The sequence below is a fragment of the Equus przewalskii genome, chromosome 8, assembly GCF_037783145.1.
Source record: "Equus przewalskii isolate Varuska chromosome 8, EquPr2, whole genome shotgun sequence".
In the NCBI taxonomy this organism is placed as follows: domain Eukaryota; kingdom Metazoa; phylum Chordata; class Mammalia; order Perissodactyla; family Equidae; genus Equus; species Equus przewalskii.
This window is the reverse complement of record NC_091838.1, coordinates 68115171-68141274: the sequence shown is the minus strand read 5'-3', so window position 1 is coordinate 68141274 and position 26104 is coordinate 68115171. Positions and strand designations below refer to the sequence as shown.

Genomic DNA, 26104 nt, shown 5'->3' with positions numbered 1-26104 from the left:
TCTGGGATTCTGTGGCTCTACAGGAAAAAGCAGAGTGCTGCTCGAAAGTAATTTGGGACGGTGAAAGCAAAGCTATTTTTAAGTTAACATGTTAAAATAGGATATTTTTAAAACGGGTGCAGAATGCTGGCAGGTCAGAATTGGAGTCCGGGAGAAAAAGCTAGAACAGAAAATCAAAGGGCCGAAAGGAGCAAATGGTTAAATGATTCAGTCTGAACGTATTTTGCCAGACAAAATACATTGCTGCTATTTTATATTACGTTCTGATGTCTTTGAAAGTTTCTTTTTTTTATGTCTGTTCCCTCGCCTCCCCAAGTCGGTAGGTACAGAAACATTCCATAGATTCCTTAGGTTTAGAGCACGTTGATTTGGAACGTGGCATTTGGTTTGCCAGAGGCGCTTAAAGGGGTTCTTTGGCCTGTGTATAGGGATGGAGGAAATTATCTGCCTCATATAAGCGTGACTTATCCATTACTCCTTCTGCAGAAACTTTTTATTAGTTGTGCCTTTTAACTGCCTTCTTTCTCAGTTCGGGGAATTGTGGACCAATTTATGGTATTGGGAGATTCCAGACTGTCTACCCACAAGGCTTTTACAGGAAAAATGTAACATCGCAATCAATTCAGTTGTTAAGTGTGTAATCATGATGTTAGAGGAAGTCATAATTAAAATACTGGTGTATTTGTAAGCTATGTGTGCACTCAGTGTGCAGTTTTAAAATACTCAATTCTGAAAATGTACTCCTTGGAGAACAATATAGACAGTCATATGCTGGAGCGTTAATTTGAGGAATCTTTGTCCATGGGCAAGACTGTTTGAACACACTTTTGGCCTTTTCTAAGTCCTTTCTTGGAAATTCTGCATTAATGTTGTTACAAGTTTGGAGAGCCCTGTTAATATGATTTAATGACGGTTCTTGCAAAGCATGTGCTGCGATACAACTGGGTAAACTTTACCTTCTACTTTCTTGCGTTAGCACATGCCACACGTATTGCACTATAGGGTTGCTACATTTTCCAATGAAGATAATATTTTTAAATTTAACATGGTTTTGGATATTCTGGAAAGGACCTATAAAGTTCAGTAGTGGACATCAATTAGCATCAGTTAATCTTAATAAGTATGTAAGATAAATGAGAGAGAAGTTAGTAATTTAAGTTGTCAATGTTCAAGATAAACAGGCAAGGCTATAGGAAGCAATGTGGTAGTCAAATGCTTATCTCCTGTTTATAAGCTAAAGAACTTCAAAATTTACAGCAACATTTTCACCACTGTTGATGACTCAATTATTGCCTTTTGACTCAGATGACAGTTGATGATGTTGCTTTAATTTTTAGTACAGTCTTAGTATTCCCTATTGTTTTCAATATCAGTACATACAGTTCCTATGGCGATAACTGGAATCATCACTAGTAAACTACTTTATTTGTTGATCATTGAAGGCAAAGAGGATTTTACTATGTTGAGAATGCATACAGCTCATTCCAACCCTGAAATTAACATTTTTCCCAATCAAACAAATGAAAAACTCCCATGTTTTTCCCATGTACTAAATGTGTGTGTCCTAAGTACACTATCTAATGAAATGAATTCTCTTGAAAGGGCTGTTTCTTATTATAGGAAATCTTATGTGTTCTTGGAAAGGGTGCTTGTATGAGCTAATGAAGTGTTTTGGATTTGGTGTAGAAACATTACAGGAAAAAAATCATCCAGGCTTTGGTATGGTCGTGGAATCCACTGCTGAAATTTGATACATTTGCCCTTATCAGTAGGCATTTGATATAGTCTGTGATGGGATAAAGCTTTACAATCATTTTGTAATAGATAAGGCAGACTTTGTGGGATGTCTTATTGTAGTTAAATAGGATATTGTGATTTTTAAATTACAAACTGATTTCCTCCTCAGTTTTAAAAAAGTTGATGTGATCGACTTATCTGTTCAACCTGTTCTCTCTTCTTCCAGGAACAGTCCATATTCTTCTGATAGTACATTGTTGGTTCATTGTTTTTCCAAGTAGGACTGGCAAGCTGACATTATTAACAGTTTCCTTTTAATTTTCACCAAGATTTTTAAAACAAATTTGTCTCCCAATTTTTACAGTTAGTATTTCTAATTATTATTATTGTTATTATTTTGAGGAAGATTAGCCCTGAGCTAACATCTGCCGCCAGTCCTCCTCTTTTTGCTGAGGAAGACTGGCCCTGAGCTAACATCCATGCCCATCTTCCTCTACTTTACATGTGGGATGCCTGCCACAGCGTGGCTTGACAAGCGGTACATAGGTCCACACACGGGATCCGAACCGGCGAACCCCGAGCTGCTTGAACTTGTGAACTTAACTGCTGCGCCACTGGGCTGGCCCCCTAAAAAGCTAATATTAAAGTGGATACCTAGAATACTTAAAAACAAATAAGATTTTCCATGGAGTTCTGGTCCACTAGGGATCTTGGACTCTTGACAAGAGTATCCCCATTTTTCTCTGCCCATTGATCAGCATTATGAGAAAGTGGCGATTCTGTTAATATATGAGCCTCTGGGATGAATTGGAGATATCTTGGCTTTTGCTCAAAGAGAATAAGGAAGAGGGCAATAGAAACATGTCATACTTCAAATTAAGATACATGAATAAAGGTGTTTCACTGCCTTTAAGAGGAATAAGGGAAGTGTAGCCCCAACTAGACCCAGCAAGAGGAGAAGAACCAGAATGAACATATGAAGTGTGAATTGAGTCAGGAGGAGTGAGAGGTAGATAATAAGCTGAGAGCTTCTGTATCTTGGGCCTAGATAAGTTAAATGAAGCTTTGCTATGATCAGTTATTTTACCAATATGGAAAGAACCTAATTATAGCAGTATATTCCAACAAGCTTAATTCTGAATCCTTTAGAGTTACTGGGCATATTGGAGAAGCCCTATTACTAGGAATTACTGCCAGCAGAAAACAGATAATGCAAATAGGATTTATTTTCTTCCATTATAATATGGATATATGCTATTTAATACTTTTTAATTACCACTTACATATAACTTGATGTCCACAGTTATGTGTGACTTAAAACAATAACTATTCCATTACATCTCATGATTTTGTGGATGGGTCAGGAATATAGGAAGGGCTCGGCTGGCTGATTTGTCTGTTTCATGTGGTATCTATGGAGCTCACTCCATAAACGGCTGGCAAATGAGGTGGTCACAGGGTCCAAGATGGCTTCACTCACCCGTCTGGCACTTTGTTGGAGATGGCTAGAAGGGGTGGGCTCCCCTGGAGCTGTTGCCCAGAGTAGATGTCTGTAACCTCATTACCATGACAGACTTAAAATGGTTGTGAAACTTAGATGATGGATCTGGACTCCCAGAGAAAATGTTCCAACAGGGCTACGTAGAAGCTGTAAGACTTTGTCTTAGTTTCCTATTGCTGGTGTAACAAATCACCACAAATTTAGTGGCTTAAAGCAACACAAATTTATTCTCTTAGTGTTCTGGAGGTCTGAAGTCCAAAATAAGACTTAAGGGGCTAAAATAAAAGTGTCAGCAAGACTCTTTTTTTTCCAGGGGAGAATCTGGTCCTTGTCTCTTCCAGCTTTTGGCACTCTCTGGTTCCTGGTCATATCACTCTAATTTCTGCTTTGGTTGTCGCATCATCTTCTCCTTCACTGACCTTTTTGCCTCTCTAGTATAAGGACCCTCCTGATGACATTTAGGACCCACCTGGATAATCCAGGATAATCTTACTCTCTTAAATTCCTTAACTTAGTCACACCTGCAAAATCTGTGCCATATAAGGGAATATATTCACAGGTTGGAGGATTAGGATGTGGACATATTTGGGGGATGTTATTCAACCTACCAAAATTTGTTAAAGCTAGCCTTGGAAGTCCCAGAATGTTCTTTCTGCTGCATATTGGTCAAACAAGTCACTAAGGCCAGTCTAGATTCAGGGGAAGGGAAATTAGTAGGAAGTATTCCATATGCATGACCCTAACTAATAGTTGTAGTTTATTCCTTTATATCACTAGGCTTTTAAGAAGTTAATAATTTCTGTTGGGAATCTTGTATTACGTCTTTCTCTATTAATGCACACCATTAGCAAATTAGGTTTTTTGTTCGTTTGTCTTAAGGCTTTTGAAAATTCCTTCTTTTACTGAGTGCCAGTGTAGTGATTCCTTTATCTATTGAGATGTCTAGGACTCTTTCCTCTATATCAGTTTTCTCATTCTGGGCAACATTGACATTTTGGGCTGCATAATTCTTTGTCATGGGGGCTGTCCTCCACACAGGATATTTAGCAACATCCCTGTCCTCTACCCACTAGCGGCCAGTAGCACCCTCCCACCCTCCTCACCCCCACTGTGTCAACTAAAACTGTCTCTAGACATTGCCACATGTTCCCTGGAGAAGACGTTGGGTGGGGGGAAGGGGAGGAGGGTAGCAAAATCACCCTGCTGGAGGGCCATTGCTTTATATGAGTGCTATAGGCTGTATCTTCTTCAGTCCTTGGGCTTGTCTCTCCTCTTTTCCTGTCATCCATTGACACTTGCAAGTATCAGTGTATTCTCTTTGCTTCTAGCTCATTTGCTTTATTTTACATTTGTTTGTCTCTGTATAGGGCCAGCGGAGTGACTCTATTAGATTCCTCGCCTTATTATCAAATAAATGAACTTTGTGGTAACTGTTGTCCTTGATTGTGACGTTCTTTCACTCTAAGTTCTTGACTAAATTCTAAATACTAGGCACTTTAAAAATATGGCTTCCAGATAAGTCAAACACTGCTATAGTTTAATTCACCAGTAATTAATTTGTTGTTGTTCATCTCAATAGTCACTATTTGCTTACTTTTTATAGCAGTTGTGACAAGCAGATTTTTTTTGAAGAAGATTAGCCCTGAGCTAACATCTGCCACCAATCCTCCTCTTTTTGTTGAGGAAGGCTGGCCCCGAGCTAACTTTCGTGCCCATCTTCCTCTACTTTATGTGAGATGCCTACCACAGCATGGCTTGGCAAGCGGTGTGTAGGTCCACACCTGGTCCAAACACGTGAATCCTGGGCTGCCGATGTGTAACATGCGAATTTAGCCACTGAGCCACTGGGCCACCCCTGTGACAAGCAAATTTTTATAAACAAATTTGTAGATAGGAAAATTGAAATAATGTAAAGTCTGCAACTTTATAGACTTATCCAAAGGGTCGAGTAGAACTAAAGATAGCGAACTTGAATGTTGGGGATGCTCTGATATTGAACCATTATTAGTGGTGATTGTTTCAGTTTTTCTAAAAATAGTGATGTTTGCATAACCATGCTCTTTAGTGATTTTCTTTGGCATGTCAGAGTGTAAAGCTATCTGGAACAAATAGGGACTAAATTCATAAGTGCGAATTTTATTAGCATCTTGGTCAAGTCAGCTGAATTAATCAGTATGTAGATTTATAGGACTCCAGCCTTGTCATTGACTCATAGGTTTAGGTCTGCTTTGAGTTAAGGAAAAGAGCCACATAAAAACAAGTAGTTATATGTTAAAATATAATAATTTAGTTACCTTAGACCATCTGGTAAATAAGAGAATCTTCTAGACAAAGGACTTTCAGGTAAGAAAATGTCATTCCCCTTAACCTGTGAAAGATTTACTTTGATAGCTTTTGATGGCAACATATTTGAACGTAGTACATTTTTCTCTGCCTTAGTAAAACTGTGAGTACAATTTAGCTTCTGTCAGACGTTAGAGTCCTTATATACTGTATTTTAATACAATAATTTTCTTTGGGGCTCCTTCTATTTGTAGACATGCCAGTCATCACACCAAATGCCTCCAAAACACGGCCAGTTCACTTGGCATGCTTTTCAGACTGTGTCATAGTGGTGAAATGTGTGGGGCTTATTTCTCCCCTCCCCCTCCATCCCCCCTCCCGCCCTCAGACTATTCTACTCTGTTCTCATTCATCAGTTGTGGTTGTGGTAAACTTTTCTGCTGTGTAAGGAAGTCTGCTTCTTGGCATCCCTGTTATTGTTTCTGATGTCTGCTCTTTGTCACTCTTCCGTAATGTTTCTTATTTTCTTCTTTTTGTTCCATTTTCTCTCTCTCTCTTTTTTTTTTTTTTTTTTTGAACCCCCTGTGCTTCTCGGTAGGGTTTAATTCTTGACAGACATTTCAAGGTCATAGACCTCTACTTTCTTTTGTCTTTCCAGCTAGCCAGTTGCATCTATCACATTGTTACTGATCTTTGACTCTTCAGATCTCACATTGAAGCTCTTGTGAATATTTTTGCTAACATCAGGATGATGGCTGTTCAGAGGATCGTTGTTTTAAGTACCTAAAAGGTAGTTAACTGAGGCATTACTACTTACAGATCCTAAAATTTCAGGGAATTTCAGTTAGAGTGGTGTTCTTACTTGGTTTAGTTTAAATTTCCTGTCTTTCTGAGTTTGAGGATAGATTATTTAGTACTTTTTGTGTTATTAAAAACATTTGTAATTTTAAAAACAGCCCGCTATTTTGTAAGACAGTTTCTGAATTTCTACTGTATAATGGTTCTTGTATTTTATAGAAGACATCCCATTGCTAGTACTGTTGTTGTTGCTGACGCCATCTTTACTACCATTACGTAGCGCTTATTGAACATTTGCTTTGTGCCAAACATGCTGAGCTAAGTGAGTTTTCATGTAATTGTTTTGTTTACTTATCTTGGAGGGAGAAGGAATTATCTCTATTCTATAGATTAGGAAACTGAGGCTAAGAGGAGCTGGCCTGTGTGGCAGGCACACACAGCCTGTGTGGCAGAGTGGAGTTTTTATCTTAGCTTTGTTTGATTCTAAAACCCCTGTTCTTATTATTGCACCTTTCTGAGTACTCATACCGGGGATTTTTAACTCATGCCGGGAGAAAAGCTATCACCTCAAATGCTAGAAAATCACTTGTCCTGGTAACATATCTTAGTCTATCTTTTGTATTTTTGCACATTATACAGCATTCAATACAAAAGCAAATATGGCATTGTTTCTTTGAAAATAAGGGAAATCAAAGTAAAATCATTGTGTAAAAAAGTTTATAATTGTGTGAGGATTTTGAAAAAGTCAGAAAACTAGTATTTGGAACTTCTGTCTTAAATCTGTAACTTTTGTGCTAATTTTCCTTTAGGTTTTTGGATGAGGTTTTTTGTTTTGTTTTGTTTTGTTTTTAATATCTAACATACTATTCATAGAAAAGCTTTCCAAACTTTGAAAATTTATTTATTTAACAAATATTTGTTACTCTCCCTACCATAGAATAGACACTGTACTAGATGTTTGGGGTACATCAGAGAATTAATTTAGCAAAATACTCTTATGAAGGTTATATTTTTGAGCGAGGAAAGATATTGAGCAATAAAGTAAATAAATAAATAATTATAGTGGGTGCTATTAGGAGAATAAACAGAATGACACTTACTTTAGATAAAGTGATCTGGGAAGGCTTTGTGTAGGTGCTATTTAAGCTGAAAATTGAGAAGCCAGTCATTCAGATAGCTGAATGAAGCTGGAGGAAGAGCGTTCTGAGAAGAAGGAAAAGCAAATACCTAGACCCTGAGATAGGAAGGGACTTGGCATACTGTAGAATTGACAGAAGGCAAATATGAGTGGAACGTAATGAACAAAGGGCACAGTGGAGTGGGATGAGATGGACAGGTAGGCAGAAGCCAGATTAGTCAGGGCCCTTCTTGGTAAACCATATGAAGGCCATTCCAGGGTTTAAACATGACGTGAAATAATGGGATTTAAAGAGCATTTGGGCTGCTGCTGGTGAACAAATTGGAAGGTGCAAATGCATAAGCTGGGAGACCGCTTAGGAAGCTGTTACAGTAGTCTAGGCCAGGGATGATGGTGGCTAAGACTAGGTTGCCATGGGGATGAAGAGAAGGAGATGGATTCGAGATATATTTTTGAGAGGGAACTGATGGGACTTGCTCATGGATTAGAAAAGGTCAGGTAATCAAGGGAAAGGAAATAGTAAGTGATGACTTAGGTTTCTGACTCTAGTGATTGAGTAAAAGGTGTTGCTCTTAACTGCGAGGGAGAATACTGGGGAAAAAATAGATTTTGGGGGATGGAAATTAAAGTGTTAATTTTCGGCATGTCAAGTTTAAGATACCTCTGTGAATGTGAATGGAGATGTCAAGTAAGTAGGGGTGTGTGTGTGTGTTTATATACATTAATCTGGAGCTCATAGGAGAAGTTTAGGCTGAGTTTGTAAGTGTGGGTGTTAACAGTTGTATATAGATCCAGGAGAGAACTCTGAAAAACACCAGTGTTTATTGGAAGGGAAGATGAAGAAGAACCAGGATCAGAAGGAGACCAAGGAGGAGTGTCCACAAAGACAGGAAAAATAACAAGAATACTGTATCCCAGAGACTAAGTGAAGAAAAGAGCATTTCAAGAAAGAAGGAATGATCTGATTCTTTAGATAGGTCGTGTAAGAGGAAGACTAGGGGTGCGAGGAAGAAGGTCTGATGGATTTAATAACAGGAAAGAGAGCTGATGTCTTTGTCAGAAGCGGTTTTATAATTGTTATAGTTATATAAAAATTATAATTTTTATAATTATGTGGGGAGAAGCCAGATTTTAGTTGGCTGAAAAGGGAGTATCACTAAGGAAAGATTCAACTCTTTATTTATTTATTTATTTTTGAGGAAGATTAGCCCTGAGCTAATGTCTGCCACCAATCCTCCTCCTTTTGCTGAAGAAGATTGGCCCTGAGCTAACATCCGTGCCCATCTTCCTCTGCTTTATATGTGGGATGCCAGCACAGCATGGCCTAAGCAGTGCATAGGTCCGCACCTGGGATCCAAACCAGTGAACCCCAGGCTGCTGAAGCAAAGCGCGAGAACTTAACAGCTGCACCACTGGGCTGGCCCCCGGATTCAGCTCTTTAAAGGGAACTTTGGATATGGAGGGCAGGAGGCCTCCGGCAGTAGCTTGAGGGTTATTGAGATTATCTCTTTACTCATAGGTCAGAAGTCTGAACTTATTTTAAATATTTGTAGTATTTTTTAATAGACATTCGTGTGTAGAATTCTGGTTTATCAGAGGAAAACATAATACCACAAGTAAACAAATCACACCTGTTTTTAGCAGCACTGAATGGAAAATATGCAGGCCATTCAGCAGGTAAGATCTTTTCATTTTCTTTGGTGAGAAGCTTATAGAAATCAAGAAGATGATTGGAAACTCCATTTTTCAAATTAAAATACCTAAGAGCTAGAGGGAACACTTTTTCCTGGGATGTGGGACTTTCAGTGTTAAAACTAAGACAATCCTGTGCAAACTGTAGTTGGTCACCTCATCTGCCCTAAGGGTGATAGTATTGCCTTCTCACAGATTATGGCTTTTGACTCATAGGAGAGATTGAAAAAGGGATCCAGGTAGAGTTTCACGTTCCTTCTGCATTATTGCTTTTCCCTTCCTTCAGGTCTACACCACAGTGGACAGTTTCTTAGGGCTCCCTCTCTTTTTGTGTGTGTGTGTCTGGTGGAGTTTCTGCTGAAAGAACCTGCATACCCTAATTTATGCATATCCTAATGCCTTCGCGCTGTCCCCCTGGCCCTCTCTCTGCCTCACCTGTTCCTTTACTATTCTAGCTGTACGCTTATGGTATCCGGTTGCATCTATCCCGAGTAAGCAAGTGCTAACGTCCCCTGTCCCCTCTGTCATTGCAGATGCCGGCTTCTCTTTTGATTTAGGGCCAGTGGTTTGCTCTGTGACTTGAGTTCTCTTACAGGTTTGAAATAAGTCATGAATTTGAATTTAGTTTGACTTTGTTTCACTGTAATGGTGAGAGCAATGCTCTTTATAGCTTTCTACATCCCTCAGTGGAAACTGGAGCCTCACCAAGTTTAATGTACAGATAAAATCATCTGGGAATCTTATTGAAATGCGGATTCTGTTTCAGTAGGTTTGAGATGGAGCCTGACATTTTGCGTTTCTAACTGCTGCAATTCTAATCACCGCACGTTCTCAGTGATTCAAGGCTGCAGGGCCAGGGACCATATTTTGAGTGGCAAGGCTTTAAAAGGTGTTTTTGTTTTTAAGGTGGGAAAGAGGTGAGGTCATGTAGAGAAACTCAGGCATGCTTGAATTGTGAAAAGAAACAAGCAAACAGATGTGAGAGTGGTAATGTAAGATGTGGCATATTTTGTGAGCTGGTAGAATTTTATGTTTGTGTGTGAGAAAGATCTTATGGTTTAAAAAACATCTTAGCATTTTTTCTGCTCAGAGGGGCTTCTTAAAGACGTTAGAAAAAATGTGAATTGTTAACACTCATTTTATAGTTATACAACGATCACTTTTAAGTAATAAATACGGTGTAATAGGTGTATTCCTTTTTGTTCATTTCTTTTTATTTCCTATTATCACCTTGAATATACTGTCCATTGGTTAGTCTCATTTCTTCAGTGAACCATGCCCCACGTCATACTTTTTTTCTTCTGCTTTTCTTCATTCTGTTCTTCTTCCTGTGCTTTCCCCACTTAATTTTGTATTACTGTTTAAATTTTGAAACAATCTCAAATTTATTGAAGTTTCAAATATAGTACACTAAGCTTTCTTTTTTCCTCCCCTGAATCATTTGAGAATAAGTTGCTGACATGATGCCCTGTCATCCCTGTCACAGGTTGGGCTCCTTGGGAAGCTGTGTCTGAGGCCAAGATGATCATGCAAGTTTGCTGGGGAGTGCTATTGGACTCCTCACTTTAGAAAAGGAAGGGAAGGAAGCAGGTTTGGGCAGAGGTTAAAGTGGTGCAGTCTTAATGAAAGCCTCAGCTGACCCTGGGATAGGATGTGTTGTCCTGAGTTGTGAAGGGTCTGGGCCTCAAGCTCTGTGAAAATGAGCTGTTGGATGTGGCCTGCCCAGGCAGGGTGTAGAGCCTGGGGTGAGGCAGCGTTCTGCAGCTGAAGCAGGCTTCCAGGATTGCTGTCCACTGAGGGCTGTCTCTTGGCAGGACTTCTGGCAGCTAGCGATCAACTGTGCATTACAATGTCCACTACAACTGGAGTGCTTTGGCACGTATTTCCTACAAACAAGAACACTGTCCTTTATAGCCACAATATGACATGGATAGATTACTACCGTCTAATACTCTGATGCCATTCAGATTTCACCTGTTGTCCTAGTAACGCTCCTTTACAGCGAGAAGATGCAGTCCAAAGTCGCATGTTGCATTTAGTTGTCACATATCTTTAATTTCCTTCTATTTGGAACAGTTCCTCAGTCTTTCATTTGGCTTTCATGACGTTTATGCTTTTGAGGATTACAGGCCAGTTATTTTGTAGCATGTGCTTCAATTTGGTTTTGTCTCTTTCCTCATGAATAGATTCCAGTTATGCATCTTTGGCAGGAATATCACAGAAGTGATGTTATTCTTTTTCACCCTTTCAGTTGGCCCATGATTTTGGTTTGTCCCTGGTGATGTTAACCATTTCCAGGTTAACCAATTCCTTTGAACATTTGACTAAAGTGGTATTTCCCTAACTTGTCCACTGTATAGTTGCTATTTTCCTTTTTGTAATTAATAAATATTTTGTGGAGAGATACTTTGGGTCTAAGAAATATCTCATTCTTCATCAATTATTTATTAATTTACATCAGTATATCCTCATGGATTCTTATTCTGTTTGATGGGTTATAATTCAATACTATCACTTTTGATCCTCTAACTGTCCCATATTTCACCAGTGGGAACCCCTTCAGGCTGGTTTCTGTACCTTTTTGACATGTCCCCATTACTTTTTTGAACATTTATTTACTTTCTGGCACCACAGGACGTTCCAGTCTCATCTTGCACTTTTCTTCTAGCTCTGTGATCAGCCTTTTTTACAAGGATCCCTGGTTTCTTCAGTGTAGAATGGTATTTACAAACCAAGATCTGTGCTCATAGCTATTAGGGTGTTGCTGTTCCCAGGCCCCCACAGTGGTCAGAGCTAGTGAATGTATGAATATATTTGTTTATATAAATAGTAAATATCATTTATATTTAGATTTATCTCTCTGTCTATATCTATTATAAAGTGAGAGTTCATAACAATTTCTCCAATTCCAATCCAACACTACAGGGTACATTCTAGTTTTCTTTCTTTCTGTATTTCTAACTTCATTCTCTAATGGAAAAATACCTGACTTCCATTATCCTTAATATATTTATTCTTTTGATCAGTCCTCCTACATGTCACCAATATCTCACCACCACCACTGGATTTATGCCCATTTCATTAAGTAATTGATTTTTTTGTTATTACAGGCAGTTCCTGCTTTGCACAGTTACCATATGCATGAATTTCAGTAACGATGTTTTAGTTAAATAACACCAGTCCCCAAGAACATGGTTCAGATTTCATTTACCACAGTATATTGACTGTGAGTGATTGCCTAAAGTATTAACTTTGCTGCTAACGCCTTGATCCACAAATCACTCTGTAAAAACAGGTGTGTCTCATGATTGTGGCCAGTTACATCGCTCACACAGGAAAATGCATAGCTCTGTTGCCTCCTTGTCTCCCAGTGATAAACCTTTGAGAGTTGGATAATCAATGGATAATCGAAAGGGAATTGACCAAAAAAGATGAAAGTGCAGCAAAGAAATGAAAAGTGATAATGCCGAAGTGAAATTTTAACCAAATGTAAATAGAGTTATAGGAAAAATAGCTGACTGACGGCATGTTGGCGCTGCTGTTGAACAGCTGCCATTTGAGAGATTCTGGATCTGCTGCCAGAGGAGCTTTGAGAGGATGAACTTAGGGACTAAATGAAGAAAGTGAGGAGGTTGTGGTGAAAGGGTGAAGATGTTCTGGAGGAAGTGACACTGGTAACCCCTTCACATTAAAGGAGATCTCAGAGACGTTTCATGAGATTGAAAATGTAAAGGATAAAATGTCAGCGAGTTCAAACTTAGAAAGGGGTGTGACAGTTCACCAAGGCATAGGAAAGATGCTTCCCATACGCTAAGTTACATGATGAGAAGAAGAGTGCTAGCGCCATTGAAGCTACTTTTGATAATTGTTTTTACCAAGAAATAAAACACTTTAATTCTCAGTGTTGCTAATATTTTAAATTACAGTATACTAAAGAAACATTAGTTTTACTATTTTTAAAATTTCCTTTTGTATTTTTAACTGTCAGTAAGAGAGCTTTTAATGTTTTGAAAAAAAATTTAAAGGTCACAGAACAATTGTCATTTTCCCCATTGTTTATTAAGATTGCTCTGCATGGTTTCAACTTGCACTGTCATTTTTTTATGGTCCCACACTATTGTGCAAAGTGAGGACTGCCTATATTCTAGCAGATTTCACTTCCAAATTTCATATACATTTTTTATTTATACATATTTTATTTAATTTATTGATTGAATACATTTTGATTTTAAAATATTTTTAGCATGCAGATATCCCAAACCTGAGATTGCCTTTGTGAAACGAGCAATGGAGGTGTCGTCAGCAGAGACCCCTGATAGTTTTGGTATAGTACAACCTTGCAGTATTGAATGATTGCCACATGTTTATTGCAAGTAGCAAGGCATCTATTTGACAGAACTTCTTGCTTGTTTGAAATAGAATGCTTGGTTATAATGATAGCCTTTTTTTTTGTTTTTCTTTTCTTGCATCCATGTTTTGGACTGTCTGCAGAATACTTTTGTTTTCTAATCCTAGACTTTGTAGATATGATGGAATAATAATTGCATGTTTAATTAACTGAAGGTTTAAGTTTATAACCTTAACGAAAAACAAAATCACTTATATTTAATTACATTTAAATAGTGTATTTAAACATTGTTAAAATAACCACAGCAAGTGAGAGATAAGAAGCAACAAAGGTTATGAATTTCTTTAGGATGGATGAGTGGGAAAAAAGGACCACATGCAGGGAAAGCTTCAGAATGTTGTGAAGAGAAACTATATTTAAGTAGCTGGACTTCAGGAAAGTATATTTTAAAAATATATTCTTGAATAGTTTGAAAGCCTTATGTAAGTTCATTTAAAGGCCATTCGTGAAAGTTTTTTTACATTCACCCTCCATAGAGCTTGATACCTAACTTCTGTTGCATGCTGTGGTGGTGGTGGCAGTGAGGAATTATGTTGAGTGTGTGTGAGAGGGAGAGAAAGAGAAAGGGAGAAATATATATCTCTGTGTCCCCATTTTATTTTTGATTACTATTTAACATAGATACATTGCCAAAGAAGTATAACACAATGTATGAAAAGGAATCAAATATTTTATGGACCAGTTGCAATTTTGTAAGGGTGAATAGTAAATACAACTCAGCATCCTTAGGCTGTATTATAGTGTCAGGAGTAAAAGCCACACTGTAAGAACTTCAGAGAAATGTAGAGGCTGTAGGGGAGGAAGACATTTCCTCTTCCCAAATGGGGGTTCGTCTGGCCGGAGAACGAATTAAATTCACATGAGACAGAATAGCAAGAGAAAATTAAACAAATCTTTATGAGGAACCATGGCCCGGGGCCTTTCTTCCCGAAGGAAGAAAGGGCACCAAAGAAGTGGGGTGCACAGAGTGGTTATATACCCCCAAACAGGGTGTTTCACATGTGATTGAAATGTCCCTCCCACAATAGTCACAAGATTGCCCTGTGGGCACAGCGCTTGATGGACACAGCAGGTAGTGGTCTGCTATCTCGGTGGGCATAGCAGGAGGCAAGTCGATAGTCTGGAGCTGGGTGGTCACAGGTGAGCGCAGCAATCAGTTCCTAGCCTAAGGAAAGATGCTTAATCCTTAAAGAAATGCCAACGTTGGGAGCGGGAGGGAAGTCAGTTACAGGAGGTTACCAGACAAGCACAATAAAATGTAGATTTAAGTCCTTGCCTTTGGTATTGATTAAGAGTTTCTAGAGAGAAGGTCATCGCCTTTCTTCTTCCTGGTACAGAGAGGGAGGCACCTTTTACAGATAGAGATTTACCTTATAAATGTAAACGTGTCCTAACAAAGGGCAAGTTCCATTCCTCAGAGCCTCCTTCCCTGTCCCAGTTTATCAAAAGCAATCAGCCTCAAATAATCCTGATGCCAAAGAGACATATCTTGGGGTGGCCAATTTCAGGTCCCCACAAGGCATACAGTGTGTGTGTATACACATACACATATATACGTATATATTAACATATTAGTACATTATCTGCAAAAATCCCCCAGTATACTCTACTTTACCAGGTCGAATGTAGTTCTAAAATTAAAAATTTGTAATCTCAGTGTGTATGTTGTAGAAGTTAAACATTTAATGCAAATATCTTTTAAAGAATAAGTTTTAATTTTGAATTATTCTGAAGATTATTTAATCAGCCCTCATTTTTAGGAGAATGTAGGGAAAAAGGAATGATACGTATTCTATAAATGATGGCAGATGACGTCACTAGGACCTAAGGGGCGGCTGAACAAAGGCTCTGTAGACGACCAGTGGGACTGACCTGTCAGTCATCTCCTGAGACTCAGTCTTCAGTTGTATCCCACTCATCGTCATGTGCTTCTTCAGGAATGCTTACGGGTACCCTTCTATTTTTTTTTTTAATCCTACTCATTATGCAATAAAGAAGAAATATAGAAACAGAATCTTAGAGCTAGAAGGGATCATAGAGACCTAAATGCCTCATTTTATGTAACATGAAACTGAGATCTGGAGGGTTTATGATATGTTCAAGATTTGGTGACTGGTTATGTCTGTATCAGAGCAGGGGTTAGCTTCAAGTCCTTTGGATTGTTAGCTCAGTGCTCTTCCCATTACAATAAACTTCTTCGGGGGTAGCAGCAGAGATTAGTGCCAGACTACAGGGTGTCCAGTTGTTCTGAAACCAGCAGAAACCATGTAATTTTCCCATTCAGAAAATGTTTTATTTGGGAACCATAATAAGTCAATTGATCTCTTCCTCTTTCTTTTAACTTTGATGGATTTTTGAAAATGATTTGTCTGAAAGTGCATTATTTCTTAGGAGAGAAAAAAAGCAATTTGAAAAGGATATTAGTATTTTAGTTACTTATAGTTTTACTTCAATTTCAAATGTTAATGCATGACCAATGTTTTGACAATGTTTTGTGTATTTATATGTGATTGATTGATTTATATATAATTGTTTCTTGGTTTTTCTATGTTTTCGTATTGAGAAATAATTCACTAAAAGAGAAGTAGAACAAGAGAATTAGTATCTGGGTTCTAGACCCAGCTGTGTGTCCTTGAGTATATCACTTAACATCTCTGGGCCTAAGTAGCTACATCTTTAAAGTGGAGAATTAAGTCAGTATTTCTCGGAGGGTATACTACTGGCATTTGGGCTGGATAATTCTTCATTATGAAGGACTCTCTTGTGTATTGTAGGATGTTTAGAATCCCTAATGCCAGTAGCATTTCCCAGTCATTATCACATCCGAAAACAACCCTGCATTTCCCAGCATCTTCTAGGGTGAGATACCATCCCCTGTTCAGAACCACTGGCCGGTGGTTTCTAAGGATTCCTCAGCTCTAACATTCTGTGAAAGAATTCTTATTTGGGGAATGATTGAAAGGTAAAAAGGTAATGCATTGACTGAAAAATCTTTGCTCCTTCCTAGTATTAAGCAATTTTAAATAAAATGATTGTCTTCTGGGGATCTGTGTAACCATACCCACAGATATATCTACCACTTATGATGTTCCAAGATGAATTATTATTTTTTCTAGCTTACTTTGAGCTTTCCATCTATAATGTAATGTATCCATGTAGAATATGTATAATTATATGATTTTCTCTACTTAAAGTTTCAGAGAACTACCTCTATGCCTAATAAGTAAAACTAACAAGATCTGACTATTTTATACAAGTTGTACTGTTGTTTTAATATCTTAGTCTTTTTAAAAAATCATTATATTTAGTAATTCTTCTCTTTGTCTGTTTGTCTGTCCCCCTTTGCCATGAAGGAAGGGAAGGACTATAGCCTGTGTGTTAAGTAGTGTATATAATTGTTTCAAGTGCACAAGTTAGACATGTAAAAGCAACCACAAATCAATAGTGTGTTTGATCATCCTAAAAAAACTCCGTGAAATGATAGATATAAGAGAAATCCTTGTATCTCTAGTATTTGCTGTTTCTTAAGCCAGAGTTGAACAGTTAACAGGTTAGTACATTAATGAGGTTAATAAAGGTAATGATTAATTGGGCACTGTTGCCTTGCATCGTTACTACTAGCCAGCTCACGTCCTCCACTTTATGCCACTGGCCTGCCTCAGCTCAGGGAGAGGTTAGTTGCCCTTAAGTAAACTGGATACCAGACTAGGTTGCGGTGAAGCTGCAGGTTGCACGTTGTGTCTCCTAGAAGGTTAACGAGGTAGAAATTCCTCTGCTACATAATGTGCATGATGCAGTAAGCTTTTAAATGCTAAATAACATTACAAAATCACACTCAAATGGGTTTTCTTTTGGTCTTAGCTAGGCCTATATTTAAAAAAATAATTAAAAATTCCCTTTACAATCATAGTCTTTATTTTAAAAGACAAGACCTGTTAATTGAAATTTACTAAGTTAAAACGTTCAGTTCCTTGCTGTTTCTAAAGAGTGTTTTTATTTTTCAATTCCAAACGTCAGTTTTTATAGGGATATTACTTAGCCATATAAATTTGTTTCTTTAAAAAAATATTGCTGTGTAACTTTATAACTCTTTTGGTGCATGTTTGATTTTTTTTTTTTTTGGTATTGAATGTGATTTGCTTAAAGTATTTTACATACAGCATGATTTGCATTTTAAGTTTGTATTTTTTTAGTGTTTTATATATTTATTATAAGTTTCACCTTACCCATGGAACCCATGGAACATTGGTTCTGTTAAAAGTCTAAACAGTTAGTTATTCGTAATGTTCAGAAACAGGAGTAGCTGAAACCCATAATCCCCAAATTGTTGCTTAAACACAGTAGTTTCAGTTTTGTTATTTTCATAAATCTCTTGTTAGGCCAAATTGTGATTTGCGCCTACTTCCTGCACTTTCTTGGGGAAGATGCTGGGGTGGGACCTGGAGCAAAGATTAGGTGGTCAAAAGATCAGAAGCTGGACAATTGGACACTTAAAGAGTATTGAGTTATTTGTCGTTAAAGGAATAGTCGTTTTATGTCATCTCAGGGTGAAGTTGTTTTGGTACTTTTCTTACTAAGTCTATTAAAATAATTTTGAATTTTTCCCTTGATTCATGATCTTACTGATGTTTATGTTTGTGGTAACAGACTGAAAAAAGGTATCACATTTAGAATTATCATTGCCATGAAAGCATAATAGAAAACAAGACTCTTGTTTTTGTTTCTCAGATTTTCTTTTGTTTCAAGTTTGGATTTATACCTTGTAAAGTATGGTTAAATTTAATGGAATGTTTAACAATGAAAATGACAAATTATGGTTTCTATTAAATAATATAATAGAACTCACTCTGTATGCCAAGAAATCTAGTTTGGTTTTCCAGCAGCACCATTATAAACGCATTTTGTTTTATGAAGGAGACTAAAATGTAGACTATAGATATTCCAGTTACGTTTCTTCTACCAAAATATTTTGATTTTCAATTTTAGATGTATATATTAGTAGAGTGACTTATTAGAAAAAGAAATACACCAGGCATAGCTTATCCTAAAAAATATTCTAGAGAGGCCGTTCAGGTGGCGCAGTGGTTAAGTTTGCACATTCCGCTTCAGCAGCCTGGGGTTCGCCGGTTCGGATCCCGGGTGCAGACATGGCACCGCTTGGCACGCCGTGCTGTGGTAGGCGTCCCACATAGAAAGTAGAGGAAGATGGGCACGGATGTTAGCTCAGGGCCAGTCTTCCTCAGCAAAAAGAGGAGGATTGGCAGCAGATGTTAGTTCAGGGCTAATCTTCCTCGAAAAAAGGAAAATATTGTGGAAATGCTTGTTAATTTTACTTTAAAAATGCTTTTTTTTAAATAAAAAAGCTGTTAAAGGGAAAAAATTAAGGAGAGATATACAGGTTAAATCTTATAATAAACTTCTCAGACCTGTTCTACCTATTTGTTGTCTTGGAATCTTGTGCTAATTAAAATAGGTTGGCAGTTGATTGCGGCTTGGAAATTTCTTTCAAGGATTTTGTTTTAATGACATTTTACATACATTCTGAAAACATGAAAATATTTTAGTAGAGTGTAACATTAAAAAAATTAAAATGCAGCCAAATGTAAATTGCATTTACAAATTTAAAATGTAAATTAAAAAAATTAAAAGTGGCATACTTTTTCTGAGGGAAATTTTGTAGAGTTTTTTAAATCCTTAAATTTGTGCCGTTTTTTTTTTTGACTCAGTAATGCCACTTAGGAATCTACCCTAAGGAACTTTCAGAAGAACATAATAAAAAGATTTAGGTACAAGTTTGTATTGTTATTGTGAAAAAGAATAAATATGTAGTAATAGAGGATTAAACTATTATACATCATATAATGAAATAAAATGCCACTAATAAGATTATTGCCTTAAAAATTTAAAGATAAGGGAAAATATTCACCATATAGTGCTTTGTGAAAACTGCAGAATACAACTTTGTATATATCTCTCTAGAGAAAAAAGATTGAGGGATAATACATTAAAATGTTTGTTTCTGATAAATTATAGGTAGTTTTAATTTTCTTGCTTTTCTGAATCTCATTAACTTTCTACAATAAACATGTATAAGCTTCTTAGTTGAAAAGTGTAACTTATTCCTTTAGATAAACCAAAGGAATTTAGATTTTAAATGTTATTTTCTAATTTTTACTTAGAAATTCCTAAGTTAAAAAAACAAACTCAATATCCTCGTTCTTTTAATATATATAAAGATGAATAAATATTTATATAGAAATTATGTATATGTATGTGTGTATATATAAATGTGGTTTCTTTAAGATGTTTGCAATAAATTCCTGTTGGGGCAATCAATTTTGACGGAATAGCACAAAGGCACAAGGCGTTGTATGGCGAGGTTGCAGGCAGCTGTTCTAATGTTAGAAGTTCTCTTCTATAATTTGCATGTTATATATTTCTGAAAAGCACAATTTAAAAGAATTTTATGGGGCTGGCCCGTGGTCGAGTGGTTAGGTTCTCATGCTCTGCTTCGGCCACCCAGGGTTTCACCGGTTAGGATCCTGGGCGCGGACACGGCACCGTTCATCAGGCCACACTGAGGGGATGTCCCACATGGCACAACCAGAAGGACCCACAACTAGAATGTACAACTATGTGCTGGGGGGCGTTGAGGAGAAGAAGAAAAAAAAGAAAAGAAGATTCGCAACAGACGTTAGCTCAGGTGCCAATCTTTAAAAAAATAATAAATAAAACAAAATAAAAATTTTCTGTTTTATTCTAAGCGTTAATATAAAGGGTAAATTTTAGTGTGCATATAGCACTGGTAAAAATATTTGAATATGTAAGTTATGTTTTAGTTATGAAGTATTCTAAAACATTTTAGTGAAACCTAGTAGGAATTTTCCAGGATTAAAGCAAATGTGAGCCTTAAAATGGTAATATTTGTTCTTCTATGGTTAGAGGTCATACGGTCATTGCAGTAGTATAGACTTGGTTGTAGGATTCCTGTCCCAAATATATGTCCGTGGTAAAGCTTCTCCTTATTCTTACCAATCAAAAAACTATTGTTTCCAGTACAGGAAAAAGAAAAAAGAAAAACTTGATTAACCAGAATTCAGCTTATTAGAGCCTGCAGTTAACCAATTTCCTTTCTCACCAGATGCCATTTTAAAATAAACTTTTTTTCTTCTTGAGGAAGCTTAGCCCTGAGCTAACTGCTGCCAATCCTCCTCTTTTTCTGAGGAAGACTGGCCCTGAGCTAACATCCGTGCCCATCTTCCTCTACTTTCTATGTGGGACGCCTGCCGCAGCATGGCTTTGCCAGTCGGTGCCATGTCCGCACCCGGGATCCGAACCAGCAAACCCCAGGCCGCCGAAGCGGAACTGCGCCACCAGCCGGCCCCTAAAATAAACTTTGAGAACATGGCCTGGGATACAGAAACGTTTAGACCTGTGTCCTACAGCAAAACCTGGGAACCTCTGGCACAGCTGGAGATGATTTCTCTTCATCTGGTTTTCCTATAGTGCTTACCATTGTGCTGTGTGTTAGGAGGTATCCGTGTGCACAGTGGAGTCTAATCCAAAGGTGCCACGTTTGGACCACTAGGTGGCTAATGAACAAAGAAACACAGCCGAGGGACTGAAAAACCCACGTCCAGCAAGTCGTGCGCCCACATCCAGGCAGTCTCTTTCTTGTGTGGCCTTCTCTGAGGCTCCCTTTAAAGAAATCTCTCTCTCTCTCTTCTTTAAAAGTCCCTGCGTTTGTTCCTAATCTGTTTTTCTTACCGCGTTCTCTTTCTCGTTTCTCCCGTTGTCTTTCTCTTCCTTATCTGACTTCCCCCTTTCTTTAAGTGAATACAGCATAAAACTTAAATATTTTTACTTATATTTATATAACAGAATGTAAAAAGCAGCTGCATTAAATAGTTTTTATCCCTGAAACAGGAGGAAAAAAGCCTTAATTTGTGTTTTCTTCTGATTTCTTTTTTGTGTGATGATGCACCTCAGTTTCATATTTCCTAAATAGATAATAATTGAGCATTAAAGTGATGATTCTGATGCACTGTAATATTCAAATTTATCAAAGAAATATTCCTTTTTTAAAAAACTTCTATTTCCTAAATAGTAACAGTATTTTACAAGCTACAACAGTTTTCTGGTTGCATTAGTTAATTAGAAAACTAGCTGGAGGGGTCAGCCCTGTGGCCAAGTGTTTAAGTTCGCGCATTCTGCTTCAGTGGCCCAGGGTTTTGCTGGTTCAAATCCTGGGTGTGGACATGGCACCGCTCATCAGGCCATGCTGAGGCGCATCCCACATAGCAGAAGCAGAAGGACCTACAACTAGAATATACAACTATGTGCTAGGGGGTTTTGGGGAGAAGAATTAAAAAAAAAAGAAGAAGATTGGCAAGAGTTGTTAGCGCAGGTGCCAATCTTTAAAAAAAAAACAAAACGAGCTGAAACATCTCATTCTTTCTACATTCTAAAAAATTAAGAGTTTCATTTAATAAAAACAGTGAATTGCTTTAAATTTTCTCTAATCTTCCTGAGTTACTGAAGCAAAACAAAACAAACGTTGAGAGTGTTGAAAAATCTTATATTTAAACATGCAAAGTGTTTTTCTTATGTTTTCAGAATTTGTAATGAATATCTAGGGTGTTTTTGTATTAGGAAAAGATTTGTCTCTACATTGTAATAATTGAATATATTTAAATTTTCAAGGACAGATTAGGAGAATAAATAGTCCAATTTCAAATAATTATTTGTTTTTTATAGTATAAATTGGCAGTTTGCAACGTGTCTTATTTACACTACCTCCAGCAAAGACTTTTAAATGTGAAATCAAAAGGAAAACAATCCTGTATATAAATATTATCTCATAGACACTTTCAGATACTTTTCCTAACTTATATATTTCTAAACGTGAGACCCTATTAAGAGCAGCTTCTCCTTCAAACAGGGAGAAATATCTAAGAAAAGGAAAAATGTAGGGAAGTCTGGATGTTAGTTATTTTTTGCCACTGTTATGAGTAAACACACTTAGGAAAACAGAACAGTTATCATTCAGTTAAGGATTTTTGTGTCTGTGTTCATGAGGGATATTGGTCTACAGTTTTCTCTTTTTTGTAATTTCTTGGTTAGGTTTTGTATTTAGGATTATTCTGGCCTGGTAAGATGAGTTGGAAAGTATTTCCTCATCTTCTATTTTTCTGAAAGAGCTTGTGAGCTTGTGTAAGATTGGTGTTTGTTCTTCTTTAACTGTTTGATAAAATTCACCATTGAAATCATCTGGGCCTGGAGGATTTTTGTGTGTGTATGTAATAGAAAGGTGTTTGGTAACAAATTCAATTTTGTTAACTAGATAGAGCCCTTCAGATTTTTTGTTTCTTCTTATGTCAGTTTTGGTAAGTTGTATTTTTCAAGGAATTTGTCCATTTCATCTAAGTTGTTGAATTTCTTGGCATAAATTTATTCATAATATCTCTTTTTAATGTCTGTAGGATCTGTAGTGATGTCTTATCTTTCATTCCTGATATTAGTAATTTATGTTCTCTCTGTTTCTTGATCAGTATCCCTGGGGGTTTATTAATTTTGCTGATCTTTTCAAGAACCAACTTTTGGCTTTGTCTATTTCCTTTATTGTTTTCTATTTCATTGATTTCAACTCTTTTCATTATTGTTTCCTTCTTTCTTCTACTTAACTCTTGGTTTGCTTTGCTAGATTTTTTCCCTAGCTTCTTAAGATAGAAATATAGGTAATTTATTTTAGACCTTTATTCTTTGTAGTTTAAGTATTTCAAACTATAAATTTCCTTCCAAGCATTCATTTAGGGTCTGTCCCACAAATTTTGATTTGTCATACTTCCATTGTTATTCAGTCTATCTTCTAATTTTATTTCTTTTTTGTTTTTTTTTTTTGATGAAGATTAGCCCTGAGCTAACATCCGTGCCCATCTTCCTCTACTTTCTATGTGGGATGCCTACCACAGCATGGCTTGCCAAGCAGTGCCATGTCCGCATCCAGGATGTGAATCGGCAAACTCCGGGCTGCCAAAGCGGAACGTGCGCACTTAACCGCTGTGCCACCTGGCCAGCCCCTTCTAATTTTCTTTTTGATTTCTTCTTTGGCCCATGTATTTAGAAAATGTTATTTAATTCCCAAATTTGTTTTTCTAGTTATCTTATTGTTATGGACTCCATTTTGGTAAGAGAACATATTCTTTATGATTTTAGTCATAAATTCATTAACACGTTTTGTGGATCAGCATATGGTCTGTCTTGATCAGTGTACCATCTGTGTTTGAAAAGGCTGTGTATTTTGTAGTTATTGGGTGTAGATGTTTAAATATCAATTGAATCAACGTGGTTGGTAGTATTTTTCAAATAATCTATGTCTCACTGATGTTTTTGTGTAGTGTTCTGTCAGTTACTGAGAGAGAGGCTTTTATACCTCCAAGTGTGATTGTGGAAGTGTTTGTTTTCCTTTTAATTCTGTCAGATTTTGTATCATGCATTTTGAAGCTCTGTTATTAGGCATAAACAAATTGCTCTTATGCCTTTTGATGAATTGACTCTTTTATCATTTTGAAATGTCCTTGGTTCTGGTAATACTCTTTGTGTTTAAGTCTACTTTATGTGATAATAATATAGTCACTCCAGCCTTTGTAAGCTTGCTGTTTGTATAATGTATCTTTTTTGTTTTTGTTAGTGCCGTTGAGTCGATTTTGACTCTAGTGACTCTGTGTGTAGCAGAGCAGAACCCTGCCCGGTCTTTTTACGCCATCCTTTCATCTTCCAGTTCTGTTTCAGACAGTGCTGTGCTACTATTCATGGAGTTTTCATGGCCAGTTTTTTCAGAAGTGGGTGCCTAGGTCCTTCTTCCTAGTCTGTCTTAGTCTGGAAGCTCCACTGAAACCTCTCCAGCATGGGTGACACAGCTGGTATTTGAAATACCAGTGACATAGCTTTCAGCATCACAGTAGCATGCAGCCACTATGGTATGACAACTGCCAGACAGGTGGTGTAGTTCCCTGACCGGGAAATGAACCCGGGTCACAGTGGGGAGAATGTCAAATCTTAACCACTAGACCACAAGGCTGGCCTTGTATATCTTTTACCATCCATTTACTTTCAACCTATTAAAGTGTAGTTCTTGCAGATATCATATAGTTGAGTTTGCTTTTTTATCCATTTTGTCAATCTTTGCCTTTTAATTGGAGTATTTTGTCCATTAACATTGAATGTAATTATTGATATGGTTGGGTATAGGTTTACTATTTTACTGTTTGGTTTCTGTTTGTCCATTTTTTGTTCCTCTGTTCTCATTTCCTGCATTCTTTTGACTTAATTTACTATTTTTTAGAATACCTTCCAGTTATTTTTTAGCTTTTTAAATATGTCTTCATTGCATTTTGTCTGTATACGTGGTTGCTCTACAAATTTGCTTTCTTAACACTTTGCAGATTACTTAGAGCTAATATTATACCACTTCATATACATTAAAGAGGTATTGTAACCAAATCACCAAATTGGTCAATTTATAACCCCTTTCATCCTTTGTGCTCCAACATCACGTGTATGACACCTACGTATGTTATAAACTCCACAAGGTGGTGGTATAATTTCTGCTTTAGACAGTCAGGTTTACTTAAATTACTGGGAAAGAAGCAGTCTCTTGTATTTACGCAATATTTACCATTTCTGATGCTCTTCATTCTTTCCTGAAGATCCTGCTTTCCACCTGGTATTTCCCTTCAGTCTGAAGAACTTCCTTTTGCATTTCCTGTTTTGCTGGTTGGCTGGCAAAACATTCTCATAGTTTTAGTTTATCTGATACAGTTTGCCTTCATTCTTGAAGAATAATTTTTCTGGATATAGAATACTGGACTTACATGCTGCCGAGACCAGCTAGGCAGCCAGCTGCTGAAGGGGCAGACGGACTTAATAGAACACAGTCTATATAGTAGAAAGAACACAATCTATATTATTCAGTGGGACCGGGGACCATCAGCCTCAAGGACTGAGGTGAGGTCCTTCTGATTGCCATGTATTTATTTGCAGGCAAAGAAATACAAGCATAGCAGGAATGCATGCTAACAGGGATATGCAAGTCAAAGCTCAGCAGTTCTAGTCTGCCTCCTTTCAACGTACTCCGGCCCTACCCAAGGCCATTCCCTTAGGGAGTATCCTAGGAACAATCAGCAAGTTATGCAGACGGCGTTCCTAAGCCCCTTGCCTTCATGCTTGATAAGATACTCCCTTCTGGCCTTTGATTCCAAAGCACAAACAATCTAGTGTAGTAATTTATGAGAATCAGCAGATCGCATATTTCTCAGCCACCCATTTGTAGCTTATTTTTCCTAAGCTTAAAGCCTAGCAAGAATGTTGCTATGATCTCCTGCAACACTTACAGCTTTTTTTCCTCTCTCAGTATATTCAAATTATTGTTTTCTTTATTTAATGTCATATTTTTCTGACTGCTTTCAAGATTTTTTTCTTTATCATTGATTTCATCTAACTAGGAATTTACTGAACTTCTTGAATCTTTTGAAATTTTTGTCTTCCA

General features: G+C 37.3%; 1 protein-coding gene across 5 annotated transcripts in view; it reads left to right on the top strand.

Annotated features, from left to right (window-relative positions):
- TMEM65 (transmembrane protein 65) overlaps window positions 1-26104 on the top strand; it is a 49203-nt gene that overhangs the window by 1467 nt on the left and 21632 nt on the right. For 2 of the 5 annotated variants that reach the window (XM_070632036.1, XM_070632035.1), the window contains exon 2: window positions 20081-20260. The exons of 2 other annotated variants lie outside the window; for them this stretch is intronic. In XM_070632036.1, coding sequence (XP_070488137.1) covers window positions 20081-20260 — 180 coding nt within the window. Of the gene's footprint in view, window positions 1-13392; window positions 13474-20080; window positions 20261-26104 lie in introns of all 5 variants that reach the window. One more of the 5 variants, XM_070632038.1, reaches the window with a different exon arrangement.